The sequence below is a fragment of the Mugil cephalus genome, chromosome 1, assembly GCF_022458985.1.
Source record: "Mugil cephalus isolate CIBA_MC_2020 chromosome 1, CIBA_Mcephalus_1.1, whole genome shotgun sequence".
In the NCBI taxonomy this organism is placed as follows: domain Eukaryota; kingdom Metazoa; phylum Chordata; class Actinopteri; order Mugiliformes; family Mugilidae; genus Mugil; species Mugil cephalus.
The window spans coordinates 6002072-6019327 of NC_061770.1; the positions used below are offsets into that span (position 1 = coordinate 6002072).

General features: G+C 40.7%; 3 protein-coding genes across 8 annotated transcripts in view; 2 read left to right on the plus strand and 1 right to left on the minus strand.

Annotated features, from left to right (window-relative positions):
- Positions 1–74: 74 nt before the first annotated feature.
- On the plus strand, positions 75–8493 carry ctdsp2 (CTD (carboxy-terminal domain, RNA polymerase II, polypeptide A) small phosphatase 2). 2 transcript variants are annotated; one of them, XM_047582922.1, is made up of 7 exons: positions 77–735; positions 2997–3160; positions 4334–4435; positions 4762–4818; positions 5419–5511; positions 5876–6061; positions 6719–8493. In XM_047582922.1, exons 1-7 carry the CDS (start codon positions 675–677, stop codon positions 6842–6844), a joined length of 789 nt encoding a protein of 262 aa, XP_047438878.1. In that variant the 5' UTR covers positions 77–674; the 3' UTR covers positions 6845–8493. The 2 variants fall into 2 exon arrangements, with proteins under 2 accessions (XP_047438888.1, XP_047438878.1); XM_047582932.1 differs by lacking the exon at positions 4762–4818 and having other exon boundaries at positions 75–735.
- A 902-nt stretch (positions 8494–9395) lies between these two features.
- On the plus strand, positions 9396–15191 carry tegt (testis enhanced gene transcript (BAX inhibitor 1)). Of its 3 annotated transcripts, none has more exons than XM_047582945.1 (10): positions 9407–9578; positions 10577–10669; positions 10776–10884; positions 11783–11903; positions 12823–12871; positions 13003–13100; positions 13225–13304; positions 13393–13493; positions 13759–13834; positions 14226–15191. In XM_047582945.1, the coding sequence occupies exons 2-10, from the start codon at positions 10614–10616 to the stop codon at positions 14247–14249; spliced, it is 714 nt and encodes a 237-aa protein (XP_047438901.1). In that variant the 5' UTR covers positions 9407–9578; positions 10577–10613; the 3' UTR covers positions 14250–15191. The 3 variants fall into 3 exon arrangements, with proteins under 3 accessions (XP_047438918.1, XP_047438901.1, XP_047438909.1); XM_047582953.1 differs by having other exon boundaries at positions 9488–9623; XM_047582962.1 differs by lacking the exon at positions 10577–10669 and having other exon boundaries at positions 9396–9578.
- A 639-nt stretch (positions 15192–15830) lies between these two features.
- Positions 15831–17256, minus strand: part of nckap5l (NCK-associated protein 5-like) — a 35936-nt gene continuing 34510 nt past the window's right edge. For 2 of the 3 annotated variants that reach the window (XM_047582880.1, XM_047582888.1), the window contains exon 13: positions 15831–17069. In XM_047582880.1, coding sequence (XP_047438836.1) covers positions 16809–17069 — 261 coding nt within the window. In that variant the 3' untranslated portion in view covers positions 15831–16808. Of the gene's footprint in view, positions 17112–17256 lie in introns of all 3 variants that reach the window. The other variant, XM_047582896.1, reaches the window with a different exon arrangement.

Below are 17256 nucleotides of genomic sequence, written 5' to 3' on the forward strand. Positions count from 1 at the left end.
AATGCCTTGACCACGCCCCCTCCACCATGGCGCCCAATCAGAGAAAGGAGACCGTTTCAAGGCGCCCGCGGAGTCCCAACCGTAGAAAAACAAAACCACGGATAACAACAAAACTCACATATTACAGCTAATTACGAATCAGAATCGGTTTCTTTGTGTGAGAGTGTTTGCATCCGATCGTTTATCGGTGTTTTTCGTCGCTCTTTATGCTCTCGGGGGCGATGTTGTTTATCTGTAGTAAAGGGGGGCTTGAAACCGCCCTCCCTTGCCCCATTTCCTCGGTTGTTTTCCTTCTCTCGCCTGGATTCTCCATGTTGTTGGTGCAAAAGTGAGGACTTCGCAGCGACGGGAGAGGGGGGCTGCTCGGCGACATTACCCGTAATAGTAGTGGTACACCCGAGAAGACGGAGCGCACAGGGTCTCAAATAGCTACCTAAAAACATATCCAAGTGCCTTGCCCCCTCCCCAGGCGGACCTCCGGGAGAAGAACAAGAAGCGGCGGGGGAATAAAGAAACCCAGGAACAAGATAAATCCCACTCTCATTGAGGACCGAGGCGGATGACAAGTTAGCTCGGCGAATAATACGGTCAGCTTGTCAATAAAACCCAATGAGGGATGCCCATCAGTTCTCGGGGACAGGATTTGAGGATTTTGAGGGCTCCGTGATTGTCAGATGGAAAGTTCTGTTATCACCCAAGTGCAGAAAGAAGACGTCCAAGTGTCACCGAAAACAGGTGAGACGGGCCCGCGTTGTTTGCTCTACAATTTCACTAAGGCCCCTCTCTAATTGTTGGGTATGATTTCAGTATTTTCTTTACAGTGATCGCTGTGCTAAGAAATCCCATTTATGTGTCAGTTGAGAGCTGCGGACGCTGGTTGAGCGCGGTCTGAGGCGCATTGCCTTTTTTTTTTTTTTTTTTTTTTTTTTTTTTTTTTAAAGATCCAATCATTGCAAAATACAGATCGATGGTGTCAATAACTATCGTAACGGGCTTGTTTATTAATTATAATTCGCTCCAGATCTCTAAGATGAGTTGTTTTTCTCCAGCGGTGAGCAGCAGAACATAAAGTGTTTGGGTGGACTGACACCTAGCAGTCATATTATTGTGTTTCCCTCTCTCCTTCAAGTTCAGTCTCCATTACGCGGTGGCTTGGCCATCCATAGTTGATGTTGATGCTGTTTTTTCTCTCTTTAACCGTGCAAATCCGAGTCGCTCCTTTACATGCGGTGCTGTTATTGCCACTGGTCGGTGGTGGTGTGCTGGTGATCATGGCCAGCTCCCCACACCAAGCTGTATTTATGTCTATCAGGTTCAAGCTTGTTTGGCACCATCCCATATCCTACTACTACCAGGTACAGCATGGAGAGCTGAACCTCGTCTGTCAACACAAGCTTCACACTGTTAACCTTATTTATGACTTGTTTTATTTTATTTGTTGGTTTGTTTTATCTACATTTTAGGAGGGTGGATGCGGGTAGGTGCGCATTAATGAACGACTACCAGCTCTGTCCTCACGCCTTATTATACTACCTTAAACAGGATCTATGTTAAATCATGGTCCATGTTAAACTTTGATGGGTGTAAGAGGCCCTGCGGTGCTTGTTGGCTACACATCGGGACTGTATAGAGCTACCAGGTGCCGCGGTATTGACAGCGGAATGCACAAACACACCCCTCCGCACACGCCCATTGTAGCGTCTTTTCAAAGATTTCGTTGTTTGCACACTTTCGTTAGGCTTGTAAGAGGCTTTGCTCATTGATTCAACCTCTTGGTTGCTAAAAATTTATACGCGTTGCATGATTGTGCTGCGTTTTGGCCTTGGAGAATAATCACATTATTTTATTGCTTTGCGTGTTTTGATAGATTGAGCGGGTTTAAGTGATGTGTTGCGTTTCGGATTCATCTGGCTGCCACTGATAAATCTCTGAGAGATTAATCTTCTTTTATCTGCCCATGCTTTTACATGCAGGAGAGATCTAATGTATGTGTTATGTCATGCATGGCCGATAGTGTCCCCATGTGGAAATCAATAGGCCGATTTGCATGCTGTACTCTGCTCATCGGGGCGCACATTCATGGGAAATAAGAAAATGGAAGTTGTATTAAGATATTTAATTTTTTTAAAATATGCCAGAAAATTGTGCTTTAGAATGACCAAAACAAGATCCGGTGTCCTTTGTCTCTTATCCTTGGAGTTGTGTAACATGGTTGTTGTCGTGTCTGCATTATGTCTTCAGAGCTCAGAGGATAAGAGCAGGTTATAACTCTTTACACGCTTCCTCTCTGTAGAAGGGACTGAGAGTGTTTATGAACTACGATGACACTGTATTGATGGGTGCAAAATTCTTGTTTGCAAGCCCTCACACGAAACCCACTAGATGGGACTTGCAAGAATGTTTTTCTTCTTCCTTTTTTTTTTTTTCACAAGTCTTGTATGAGGACACTGGTGGTCACGGTGGCTGATCAAAGCCCCGCAACAGAGCACTGAGGTGTGACTGGCTGTCCAGCTCGCTGACTGACCGACCGGCTGCCTGTCTGGCTTCTTCTGGCGAGCTTCAGGCAGCCCTGAAAGGTCTCGGAGTTTAAAATGGTTGGAATGTTTTCTGTCTGTGTTTTCTGTCGAAGGTACTGCTGAAAAGTGTGGGTTTTCCCGCCCTCTGTGATTATATAACATGTACCAGCCATTTCCAGCAGCAGCAACAGCAGCAGCAGAGGCAGGCGCATTAAAAACAGATTTCATGTGCGGGCTGTGCCATCCCTGTAGACAGTTGGATGGTGCCTCCAGGAAAGGGGAAGCTCGTTTTATATGCGACGAATGATTTAAAAAAAAAAAAAAAAAAATCTTAAATGTATTTTTTGTATTGTATTTCTGTGAAAGAAAAAGGAAAAATGTTCTAGATTACATGTGGAGTTGGTGGATCTACTTAACGTTTCCATGCTGACGACATACAGTTTTCTCATGAAAGTGTCTCTCTGTCTCCGTGCTAAACAGGCCAGGTGAGCCGGTCTGCCCTCAAACAGCCTCGGAGTTGTAACATCTTCAAAGCACTCTTCTGTTGCCTCCAAGCTCAGGATGGCCCCAAGCCACCAACACCACTACCACCACCTTCCCAGCAGGCCTTGCTGGAGTCACAGGAAAATGGGACGTTTGTCAAGGTAATCCTATTCTCATATTTAACACAGCCGAACGCAGTTTGAAGACGTCATCCCAGTCCAGTCTTTATTTTTGCTTATTTAACATTTTACTTCCTTGTCGCGCCCACACGCACACACACGCACTCCTCGCTGTAAAAGAGGACGTGCTTAAGGAGTATGGCTATCTGTGCGAATAAACTTAACACACTGTTGTAAAAATGTGCTTGTTATTGTCGTCAAGCCTTGTTTTATACAGCTATGCGCTAAAACCTCTACTGCACCTGCTCTTAACGTTTTGAAGGCAAACCACAACTGTCTGCAGATATGGAACCACTTTGATGTTCACGCTCGTTCCCTTAAGGAAGATAAGAATGACAGAGCAACTATCAATTCTTGAGGCAAACTGAGAGAGTGAGTGGAGAATGGTGTATTGTGTGCTTCATAATTGCTGAGGTGGAGAAAAAATAAAGCTTTGAGCGCCTGCTCGGCCACACCAGTGAACACTGTCAGTCTGATTAGGGCTTCAGTGCCATGTTAGGGGCATTTTAATGAGATGCTGTGTTGGTTCACGTTGAGGAGTGTCCTCTAGTATCAGGAGCAAACAGGAAACAGCATCTGTAGAGCCTGGTTATCATCTGGCAGCTTTCCACTGAAGTGAAACCAAATCAAACATTGGCACAGATGGGCTGATGTGGCATTGTTTAGATCGTGAAAGAAATTGCTGTGCAGCGTTTTTTTTTTTTCTTCATTTGCCCCTTTTAATAGATAAGCCATTTCTGTTGTGTAACATATTAATAATTAATTTTGCATTGACTGATATGGACCCTAAACAAACAAAATTAACAAAGGAGGAAAAAAAAAAGATGTCTGAAAACAAGATTATATCAAGTTCGTTATTTTCCCTGTAGGTAAATTCGTGTTGAATTTGACAAGACTCATTTGGGAAATATAATAAAGGACGTAAATCCTATATTTGTGCACACAGAGGCTGTTACGTCAAATGATTAAACTTGCTCCTCCACTCCTCCTCCACATAGAATCTAAAATCTTACCTAATTCCTTAGAGGTCAAATCAAATGTAAATCATTGTACTGGTGGGACTAATCATGCTCCATCTCAGCTGTAAACATACCACAAATGACATAGGTGTATGTGGGACAGTGGCATTAAGGAAGTCTTTATGCGTCTCTTCAGCAATCTGAACCAAGCCTCCTGCCTGAGGTGAAGGCCCAGGACCAGGGGAAGATCTGTGTGGTCATAGACCTGGATGAGACGCTCGTGCACAGTTCATTCAAGGTACAGTCAAACACTCATATCTTTCTTTCTGTGTTTAGTGTTGTGGGTTAGCAGTGCAATTAGTGATCTTTCATTTTTTTCCTACGTTTCGCTCACATATTTAGGTTGTAAATTTACACAAAGTCAGCTTCACCAACACACTCATTTGTATTCAAGTTGTTCTCTAAAGCCACTTGTTGGAATAACATCAAGCAAATCATATTCCGTTTGTGTGGCTTATATGCTGTGATTTATGGCAGTGTTGTTATGTAATGCCATGTGAACGTACACAGCGTGGCTCATGTGAATGAACATGCCAAACATCTCCCTCTGTGTTCTCCCTCCAGCCTATTAGTAATGCAGACTTCATCGTGCCTGTGGAGATAGAGGGAACCACACACCAGGTAAACTACTGTGTGTGTGTGCTGTAGCGGGGAGGGGGCTGTGTTTGTGTATGTAAGCTGATGTGTTTGCAGTGGTTGCTGAGCTGAAAAGGGATGGGTCTTGCAGCTGATCAGCCAGGTTTCTCGAAGATGGGTGGACAGAGCCCTCTACTGGCCACATGTTGAACAAGGCTGCACAAGTGGAAGTAGATGGATCAGCAAGAAAATGAGTCATTTCAGCTAAAGTGTCATTAATAAGTGATACACTGCATATCAGTGCCTCTGTGAAACAAATGTACTAGTAGCATCATGTACTGGACCCTTTGTTCAACTTTGGTATAGAGAGTCTCTGTTGGGCATGTGGAAATGTAATTAACTTAGAAATATGATTCCTGGGACCCCATGTGCTGGTAAAGAATCCTATGTGGGCCTCTGCCTGGTTCAAGTAATCCAGGATAGGCTGGTTAACACTGGCACGGCCTATTCTTGATTACTTGTTTCAGGAACTGGCCACAAGCAGCTAACGGACGGAAAGTTGATGGCAACAACGTGAAGAGATTGATTTGAGTGACGGCCAAACCTGTCTTGTAACTATTCGCTGACAGTCTGTTTGTGTTGCAGGTGTATGTGCTGAAGAGGCCGTATGTGGATGAGTTCCTGCAGAGAATGGGAGAGCTGTTTGAATGTGTGCTGTTTACAGCCAGTCTCGCTAAGGTACTTCAAATCAGATACTGAAATAGTTCCATAAATAGATGTTCATGTTTTATTCAGAGGCTGTTTGATGACTGATGTAAAGTCTGATCTGTCACATGTTGTTCTGCTTTCTCTTGCCTTTTTACTGGGACACCAGCCACTCAACATGCTGTTAGTCACCACAGTAAACACCCTCCCTATGGTTCAGTAAAGCCATAGATAGTTATCCTCTTTAGGTTAAAGCCTAGTTATAAATGCAAAATGCAGTCCAGATGAGTAGATTTTGTGGATGTATGATGCGATTTCTCAGCAATCTGCTGTTAGAAAAGAGCTTCACTAGCCAAATCCCTAATCTTCCCTCAACTACCCCCTAATCCTTCACCAGTATGCAGACCCAGTGACGGACCTGCTGGATCAGTGTGGTGTATTCCGGGCCCGGTTATTCCGGGAATCTTGCGTATTCCACCAGGGCTGCTATGTCAAAGATTTGAGCCGCCTGGGCAGAGACCTCCATAAAACCCTCATCCTGGATAACTCTCCTGCCTCCTACATCTTCCACCCTAATAATGCTGTGAGTATTTGCCCATGTTGTCTATGACGTACCTTCTTGTTTGAAACCCAGTCACCTGCGATAAATAAATATTCGTCAGCCATTTGAATTCTACGACAGCCGCTCATAGAGTATAGAGGACTTGGAAAAACGTCAGGCACAACAATTGATTTAAAAACTCGAGTGCGGGAGAGGGGGGCACAGTAAAATAGAGAGATCTTATCGTCTAAACACTAAGATTTTCTCCAGACAAGAAGGTCAGTGTGAGATTGACTCTGACAAAACGTCACCGATAATGAAATTACAGCGTTTGAAAGAGACTTAGTAGTCGGTAGACTAATAAAATTAGCTGTTCTGGACAGCTAAATTGGCCCAACTAGTGAAAAAAGCCCAGAGCCAAAGTTATGCCATCAATTAGGTTCGAGCCATGAAGTCAAACCAAAGAAAACAGCAAGTCCTCTCATTTCGGAGACTTTAAGAATTATTGACTTCATTTGCTCTTTTTGTTTGCGGTGTCTAAAACAATCTTCCTAATGGTCATCATGAGAGTTTCCAATAAATTCTCCCTCATGTGACTCTAATTTGTAACCGTTATCATCAGTAAAACTGCCATTCATATGTGACTGTCATTCACATCTAAGGTGCATAAGTCCAACAGTTTGAGTTTGTTGTCCTCAGGTTCCTGTAGTGTCATGGTTTGATGACGTGGACGATGCAGAGCTGCTCAACCTCCTTCCTGTGTTTGAAGAGCTCAGTCAAGCCGACAACGTTTACACCCGGCTGGACGAGCTTCGTGGACATTAGCTCTCGACAGATCTGCCCTGCTACTGTTAGAGCTCCAGCTTGAAACCCCTTGAGCTAAAACAGGACTGTGTATACTGAGAATACATATTACAGTTTCCAGACTGTTCTCCCAGCCTCTACACAAAATCCTTTGTTTAGAAAAATGTATTAGCGCGGGGTTAAGGAAATTCCAAGCTTAGAAAAACACAGTGTCTTTGGCTCAGCTGAAACTATAGATCGCAATCTGAGGCCTTTCCTCCAAATCTCAGTGCTGACAATATTGACAACCACTATTTGAACGAGAAAGAGCTGGAAACAACAACCAAAGCAGTCCCATCACAATCACTCCAGTTAGTATGAATATTAAAAGTGGTTCTTTTGCCAAAGCAGAAGCCTGCCTGCCCTGACTTGACTTTTTGGACATTGTTTTTATTTTTATTTTTATTATTGTGCCTTTATGGAACAACAAAAAGAAAACATCAGCTCTTTTTTTAAAATTTTCCACCAGATTTTATACATGTATCGATTTCTTTTTATAGGTTGTTTTTATAAGGAAATCTATTTTTAAACGTGGTTCTTCTATGCAACCCAGTTTTGGAATGACATGGAGAGTACCTCTTAAATAGACAGTCAAGGATTAAACATTACTGTAGCCTTATTTACCTGTACATGAGCAACAGAACAAAGTGTATTTTACTTATTTGTACTATAACACAGTTTCTACAAAACATGCAATATAGATCATCAGTGGTCAGAGCGATATTATTGGTTCTAAGTTAGTAAAGCAGGACGAAATCTTGTCTTTGAAGGGCCGTTGAAAACAGACACACTGGAATACGTTGGCACATAGGACGACCATAAACGCCACAGTTTTCAGTAAAGGTTTAACAATAGTTCATTTTTACTATGTTATTTTTTTTCTTTTGTTACTAAATGACAAACAACTTGCACTTGTTTTATAATGACAGTGCTGAAAGTCAAAACTGTGCCTTTGAAATTCGGACAGAGAATGGTGTTCTGCCTGAACAGAGATTTGTAGGCCTACACACTCTGATGTGTCATGCTGAGCGTGAGAAAACACTGTCAAGAGCAAGTGTAATGCCAGTGGCTGTGGTACTTGCAGTGCAACACTTGAAAATATCAAATTAGATTTTTTTTAACATGTGTGAGTGTTTTTTTTTTCTATATTTATTGGCCAAAAACTTGTCCAGTACTTCTTAATGCTCAACATTTTGTATTGTAATCCGTTTGCCTTCTTTGAGGCTGGCCTTGTGTTTAACTGTTTTATCTGTGCCTCAATAACACTCTTTTTGCTGTCAATGTTCATAGACAATTCAAAACCTTCTGAGATTCAATCATGCAAGAAAACTACTTTTTTTTTTCATATGAATTTCAATACAACGGATATTTTGTGGGGTTATGTTTCTTGGTAGTATGGTTTTTATATGATGTTCAATGTCGGATGCGATTATTGCCTGCATGTTAACTAGTAAAATATGACAATGAAAATGTACCAGTTGTGATGACCAAAAGTATTTGTTGAGAGTCGCAATTTGTCTTTGTGTATCCGAATAAATCAGAAACTCATTTTGTCTACCTGATCTGACCAAAACTCTAAAAGATGAGGTGCTACCAATTTTTACTTTAAAATAAAAATTGGTTATATTTTACAGTCTCTGGGTGTATGTTTGTTTCATCCACTGAAGAACATGCAGTGTCCATTCTCAAAATTATGTAATTTTTTAATCTCTAATTTCTCTCTTTTATCCCCTTTAAATCATTACACTGCACTACTTGCAAACTTAATAAAATAAGTAAAGTATCTATAAATATATTCACTGAAATACTATGTATCAGGAAACCTTTGTTTTTGAAAGTAGTTACTTCAGTACTCGTATCTTACAATGCTGTTTACTCTTATGTCAGAAGATGAAAGGTACGTGTTACAAAAGTCCAAGCTAAGGCTATTGATTACATGCATAGAAAAGCTAATAAAACATTAGTATGAATAACAATGACACTAAGAATATATTTTTTTACTCATACTAAGAAGAATTAATTATTTTATCATTAAAAGGGACAAAGCATGATATATGATACATTTCGCAATATATAATATACATTAAAAAAAATCCATTGTATTGTTATACGTCATTAATTTAAAAATATTAGGACAAGTTACAACATAATTGTACATGTTGCATGCCGTTGCGTCATGACAGAAATCAACCACAAGACACTCATTTACACTCCTTCGCATAAATTTGCATCAGCCTAACATACGTTTCTGTTTGATGTTTGCTTCGTAATGTTTATTTCGTGGTCAAACATGAACTTTGGCTCTAGGTTTTAACGCTAAAGCCGCTGCTTTGTTGTTTACAGAATATAATGGTGAACGTCTCTGTCACTACCGGCCATTTTAGGTGTACCGGAGACATTACTCTGTGACACACCAGGAAGTGCATCTTTAACAGAAAACCTCTTTCTCTGGCAGAGGCTCCTTTAAAGGAATAACAAATTGGTTTACTACATATAAATCCTAACACGACATGTTAATTTAGTTCCATTAGCACCGTTGAAACCCGCCATATTTTCGCTTTCACTCCGCGTATCGCGACTACAATCTTCTGGGCGTTTCCATGGTGACATCAGCAGGGTGCCGTGGGCTGACTGACACGTACTGTTTTGTTTAAAAAAATCAAGCAGTAAAGCAGGACGGACGCAGGAAGGGAGTGAAACAGCTTGAATCAGAGAGGTAGGAGAGAAGCTTAGACATACTAGGCTTATTGTGCGTGTGTAGGTATGTCGTAATCACGCTTGCTAACATTTATTTTCGATAAATGCTGAAAATTGAACGTCGAGTTTTGTGGACTTACGAGCTGTTGCTAGCTAGCCAGCTAGGCTGCTTGTTATTTTAACGCCTACGGGTTAGCTACGTTAGCTATTAAGAAGATAGTCTCATGCGTCAAGCACGGCGTTGCTTGGCCTGGTAATATACTTATTTCTAATTCAGTCGTGTTTCTTTTGTTTTTGGCTAATGTTAGCGAACACGGATAGCATACTACCAGAAAGCTATTTCGCTTGCTGTGCGTGATTGAGCGCTAGTTATGGTTGTGGACATTTAACGACATTTAACCTGTTGTGTAACGTTAACTTCATGTTGCAAACCCTCACCCAGTTAATCTGAACACTTCTGGTTTGCGACGTTTGTGTTGGATTAATATTTAAAAGCATAATAATTTCCTCATCGAAAGTAAAAGTAACCACGCCACAGTAACTTACTCAACGTTAAAGCCCAATTGTTAAAGATTGTTCGATATTAGTATATAAAACTATATATGTTTATTTTTTTTGAAAATCACATTTCAGTGTTTTATTTTTACCTCATTGAAACACTAACACTGACTATATGGCGTTGGTTAATTTAATAACAATATATCGCGTGTGTTTTTGTGTGTAAAGTCTTAATATAAAAAGCTCACATATAGGTGTTTTCCTCTAAAGCCAAAACGTAGAGTAAAATATAAATACACAAGTAAACTGGTCATGGTTTCCCACTATTTACCAATAACAAATGACTTCCCCTGTACTTAACTGATGTAGACTAGCAGCTGTAAACATTTGACTGACTATCGAGATTTAATTTAAATGCATTTCTGTACAGAGGAGCGATTGGCCACATCTCGGTTCCTGATTTCACCATAAAACACCATGAGTACGTTATAGGTGTAATTTATTTGTATTTCTGTTCAGAGGAGACATTGCCCAGATCTCAGTTCCTGATTTCACCATGAACGTGTTTGACCGCAACATCAACATTGATGCTCTCTTGAAGTTCTCTCAAATGTACGTAAGCATGCAGTACATTACCGGGTGACGTATGACAGTTGTCCCCTTCTGTAACTCAGGTGTTCATGTCCCGTGTCTTCTTCTTGCTAATCTTTTTTTGCAGATCTCATTCCACCCAGGTGCACTTGAAGAATGTGTACTCCAGCTTGGCAGTTTGTATGTTTGTGGCCGCGGCTGGCTCCTACGTCCATGTTGTCACACGCCTTTTTCAGGTAATTCATATGGCCTCCTGTGCAGTTCGGTTGTTTATGTCACTCCATGTCATGATCTAATGTATATAAATAATAATAAATGTTGAGACATTGAGTAATTGTATCAGCTGCCACTGAGAAATTATCTGAGGTGCTAAGTCATCAAGATCTAGATATCTGATTAAGTTGAATTTACTTGTTGACACTGCACTAAAGAAATCAGGTGTAAAGTCACTCCAGTGTGTGTTTTCAGAAAGTGTTATGACATTCATAGGTGTGAACACCACAGTCTCAGTGTCCCAGTAGTTTGTCCTATCACCTCCTTTTCATGCAGACAACTGACTCAGACAGGTTGTCTAAAACAGCCAAGTATCTTTTTGGAAGTTCAAATTCTTTGTTGCTTAGTCACCTCTATACATGTTTCATGTGATAACAACAGGCTTTAGAAAACAATACAACTGAGCGTGAGTTCTGCTGCCACATTCTTCGTCTTTGCTACCAGCCAGTATTTTATGTAGGTTTTAAAAAGAAACTACATTTGTCGTGGATTAAAGATTGGAGATCAAATACCTCATTTATCTTCCACAACACAACAGAAAACAACATAAGAACCCAAGGATATAGTATCCTCATGTTTATCAGTTCTCTAGAGGTACATATGATAATACTAGTACCACAGAATAAAGTACATGTCTGAGATGAATGTGAATTACTGTAAGATTTTAAGATGGAAATGTTCTTTTGCCTTAGAGTCGTTCTGTCACCCATTAAAAACTTCCTAAATACGGTATTGTCTTTGAATGAGAACCATTTTTTTCCCCCATGTTTCAGATTATATGACACAATAAGTGAGTGAGCTGTATCTTCATTGCGGTATTGTTGCCTTATCTTTATCTGTACCTTGTGGCCTTGTTCTCAGGGCGGAGTGCTGTCTGTGCTCGGCTCTCTGGGGCTGATGTTCTGGCTCGCCATGACACCCCACAACCCGGCCACAGAGAAGAAGAGACTGGCAATCCTCGCTGGATTTGCTTTCCTCACAGGTAACCTGGCAATAATGTGAACAGGTTTCATAAAGAAATAAGTTTTCATTAGTTTCATTAGTTTTGCGGTTAAAGTGAGTGCACAAAAACTAGCAGAAACCACAGTGTTATGAAATTCGGCAAGCTGCAGCAATGACAGGTGAAATTAAAGATTGCCCACTTGAAAACCCCAATGATGTGCTGCTTTCTGCCTACAGGCATTGGTTAGACTAGTTAGCTCTTGTCTTCTTGTTGCTAGCTGGTAGCTGACTGCTAGCCTGCTGGTCGGTTTTCAGTTGGACTGGGCTTCTGAATGTGTTTTGTCTGAGATCTTGGCACAAGGGATTGTAACATCTCATCCTGTGTAATAATGAATGATTAAGGAAGGAAGGGAAGTGAAGTGGGAGGGTACCAAATAATCTAATCTCAGTTGGGTGTCAACAAACAATAAGAGCAAAATATGCATTTTATTGAGATATAGCTTAACTTTGGTTCCACTGCAGGCAGATCACCACTGTGGTCTCCAACAAACCCTGATACAGCACTGAAAACTCAAAAACCAGAAAATGTGATTCCTGGGTTCGCATTTCTGCAGTCATATTTATTCCCTGTGAGCACACACACTTATTTGCACTACAGCCGCATTTGCACGTATGGTAATTGTGTGTGTTCACTTGCTTTGGAGACAAGGCAGTAATATACATACAGAAAGTGATCTCTAATCAGTAACGTAAGTACCAAAATGGAACAGCACTATCTGTAATGTATAGGTTTGATCCTAAAAACTCTATGAAGCTTCTCCATGAACTAAAAGAAAAGTGGGTGAATTGACATTATCGAAGTGAAGGCTATCTCTGTCCATGCACTAGCAAACCTTAAATTTGAATGGAGGTTTGGTTTATAAGAATTTAAAGCAGTGTTTACTTTCCTCTCTCACCAGGCGTTGGACTTGGCCCCACTCTGGACTTTGTGATCTCTGTCAATCCGAGGTATGTGAAAGATTATTCAGTTTAGCAGCTCGCTGAAGGAAAGTTAACCGTTGACTATAAACTGTAGGTTTATGCAGCTTTACATTTATTTACTAAATGATTAAAGATTGTTCTGCTTTGTTTCTCTTCAGCATCATCGTGACAGCTTTCATGGGAACCTCCATGATTTTCATTTGCTTCACTCTCAGCGCCCTTTATGCCAAACGCAGGAGCTACCTGTTCCTTGGAGGTAAAGGCAGTTTATTAATGGTGCTGTAGATGACGTACATATTTTTGTCCTGCAGATAAAGGCCATTTTACATGAACACACAAAGTAAAAGTATATCATAAGTAACCTTTCTTTTTCTCCTAAGGCACTCTGATGTCTGGCCTTTCCCTCCTCTTCCTCATGTCTGTGATGAACATGTTCTTTGGATCCATGTTGCTGTTTAAGGTAGTTGAACCAAGTGACTTTGGAAAAGTCTGATCAGCTGTTTGTGGCGATTTGTTGTGTACATCACTGAGTCTTTCTTTTCTGACAGGCGCACATGTATCTCGGACTGGTCATCATGTGCGGCTTCGTCTTGTTTGACACTCAGCTCATCATTGAGAAAGCAGAAAACGGAGATAAGGACTACGTCTGGTGAGGACCTGTGTTCACTACTAGACAACCCCACCTGCACGCTTTATCTCATCCTTTTCATAACCAAATGCCATGCAAACGCATCATCCCTTATCAATGAGTACAATTCTACATGTCATCACTTCTCACTAAAAAATTATGATGCAAATAATATGTGTCCTTTGAGAAGTGTTACATCATGTCAGCCCTTACATGACGAATTTGTCGGCTTTGCAGCCTTTTATTGTGGCGGTGATGAATTATATGTGGTTTATTTCTTTTTAAGGCACTGTGTGGACTTGTTCCTCGATTTCATCACCATCTTCAGGAAACTGATGGTCATCCTTGCCATGAACGATAAGGTATGGACATATCATTTTTATATTTCTCTCATTTGTTTTAGTATTCCACTAATAATCAGAATAGAAATGCTTCATGGAACCACCGCAATTTATTAGAATTTTTTTTATAGTGTCCATGTAACACAACTTAGAAGTAGACATTGTTTACGGACAGACACCTTCCTGAAGCTAAAGGTGGTAAGGCTGGATATATAGAGAGATTTCATTATTTTACGTAGAGAATACTTTCATTAGAGGATGTGAGAGACAGAAATCTAAAAAACAATCAGCACCTACTTTTTCTACACATCTGTTTGGCTCGGTATATCTAGACTAAAGTGTGAGTTTGTCATGTGCTTGTTATGACTGCTGTTGTGTTGTGAAACTGATTATTTGTGTCTCTTTTTTTCAGGAGAAGAAGAAGGAAAAGAAGTAAACAATGTTTGAGTAGCAGGAAATATAACAATCATTCAAAAAAGGCACAATTTGCAATGCACTTGGTGCTTTTCACTTTCTGTCTTCATTTTCTCAAATTAACTCCTATGTGGTCTTATATTATTGAAACTCTTTGATTTATTTGAAAACTTACAATAAGGGTTGAATGTAAGTTTATGGCACAGTAATGCTAGTCCCACCAAGGCTGAGACTGGAAAATAACGCTGCAGTGATCACCGTTGGCCTGTAGAGGGGAGCGTTGTCCTATGAAGGCTCCCAGCCGCTGAGCAGCAGATAAGACGATTTTCATATTACTGTTATTTAGTGCCATAAATTGATGACAGGATAGACTCCTTTTAGTGGATCACGTGAGCTTCTGAGACTGCTTGTTTTCTTTTGTGTGATTTCACCTGTTGATTTGCTTATTTATAGTTTTCCTCTTTAGCAGAGTGTCACAAGATATTGTGTCCCATGATTTTGACAACAGATCCTCCTTTCAGAAAGTTCCCTCTTAATTGTTCTGTTTTCCACAAGTTTTGTTTTGAATAATCTGAATTGTGAAGCCTGGTAACAAAAACCAAACCCCAAAAGCCTGTTGGACTCGTGATGATCGCCACAACACTCGAGCGGACTTGCAGCCACTCGTTGGCCTGGATTTGGGATTTTGGACTGGTGGAGGAGGAAGAGCTGGTGCCATCTGTCCATTTATTTTTCTGCGGATGGCAAAGACAGGCAAATTATTCCAACCGCTCCCTTTGTAAATCTCTCTAAATATCTGTTGTCTAGAAGGTAGTTTGCCAAATAATGTCATGTTAACCTAAAAATTTGGCTCTCAGTGCAGTTTTCTTTTTTTGGAAGTGTATACTGTGAAGAATTTATTTTATTGATGTAAAACTGAAACTAATAATTTGATACATTTGCTCAAATAAATGTGTTGAACGTATTAAATGGGTAATCGCATCTTTTAGTCCCTGCACACTAAGAAAAACCTGCAGCTTCATTCTTGGTTGAGCTACTTTTTCTCTCAGTAAATTGTAGTATTTCCAGCCTCTACTTAAGAGTAGAGAGTAGAGTAGAGAGTTTTCTTTTGGCATGCATCAATTTATATGATTTGAAATAGTTTTCTTTGAGATTTAAATCCTTGCCAGTTATTCAAAATATATTTCTGTTAGTAATAAAGACACAGTACACCAATCAGCCACAACATTAAGACCACTGACAGGAGAAGTAAGTAACATTGATCTCTTCTGCTGGGGTTCTACTGACATTCATGATGCTGTTACTTAGACATGTATCAAACACCTAGACCAGACCAGACCAGACACCCCCTCCCCATAGCAATGACACTCCTTGATGACAGCAGCCATCCCCAGCAGGACAGCAATATTAGGAAGGTGGTCGTAATGTTATGCCTATGACGCATATGATGCATTAAAGGGCTCTGTGCTGTCGCTGTAAGGGTAAAGCCAGTTTTATGTATATGTAAAACAACATTACTTGAGATTTTGTAAACATAATTTCCACGCATGCCTGTAATTGACTCTACGAGAATTACTTAAGAACACATTTACACACAAACAACTAAATCAAAACATTTTAATTAGAAAGTTGAAAAACGGCAGTCGGTACATAGGACCTCTATTTGCTAGGGAACAAACGGCAATAGAGATGTTGAAACACAAGATATGAACTTAATCTACTAAGCGAGGAGGGCGGCAGTATTCACAGAAACATTACAAAAAAAAGATGACTGTTAAAGATGTACATTTAAAATAAATAAATAATAGAAATACATATTCATTGAATAGCGTAGCCATTTCTCTTATCTATGTCATTATTGCTGGTATATATTACCTTTAAATGTATTATGATTTAAAAACAAGACATAACCTTCCTCGGCCGCAAAAATCAATATCAATATCAACATGATCAATAAAATCGTTTGTACATTTAAAATTGTGATGCATGAGTTTAGCGATTAAGAATCACAGACATGAACATTCAATTTTTTATTATTTTTTTGTAGGCGCTCAACATTTTTTGTTGTTTTTTGTTGTCATTTTTTTTTTAAATACATTATGTGATGAAATGATGTCGAGAACAGAATGGGTTTATCAATACAGTACGTCGTCTATCGAGCTGATCGCCGCTTCCTTGATGAACAAACATCCTTCGAGCAGGATGACGGAAACAAAGGACAGGTCTCTGAACAGCCACCAGGAAGTGACAGCTTCTTGTGCTGATCGTTAGCTTGGCCATGCGTTTTGTAGTCCTGTATACATGAATTAAAGACAAGTGTCCACAGTTCAGTCTGATTGTGAAAAAGTGAATATATTATTTGGGCTTTTGGCTTCATGTTTATTGGAAATCCTGAGGAGATCAATCCATCTTTCCAGTTGCAGCAGCTGATGAGACGTCACCAGATTATTCTTTGCAGCGTCCACAGTTTCTTTTCCTCAAAGGTGGTGGTGGTGGCGGGTCAGCGGCATCACAGAACAGCCAGCGACCAGGAGACGTGATGAGTACTTGTGTCCCTCTCCCCCCCCAGTCCCTGGCTGCATCATCCTTGGCTGCCGCAGGACGACAGACTGTCGTACAGAGAATCGCTCAGGGACTCGGGGGTCTCCAGAACCTGAGGGCGGCTCGGGGAGAGTGCTTCCTCCGGCCGCTCTCTGAGCAGCTCCAGCCCAGCCTCCCGGCTCATTTCAGGGACGCTGGGGGTGCGCGTCTTTCCCCTGCGGCTCATCCCCGACTGGGTGGGGACGGGCAGGCTGCCCGGGTCAACCACCCGGCTGGAGGAGGGGCCGCCGGCCTTCATGCTCTGCGAGGGGGCGAGAAACATTCAGGTCATCTTATGCAACGCCTTCAGGTGCAAAAGAAAAAAAAAACAAAAAAAACAGCGGGTTACAGAAAAGTCATCCAACTGTGAATTTTTAATATTCAAGTGATTAATAATTGCTAGAGGCAGAATGTGGTTCTGTGTTTTTTCATTATGTAAGATGTGAGCG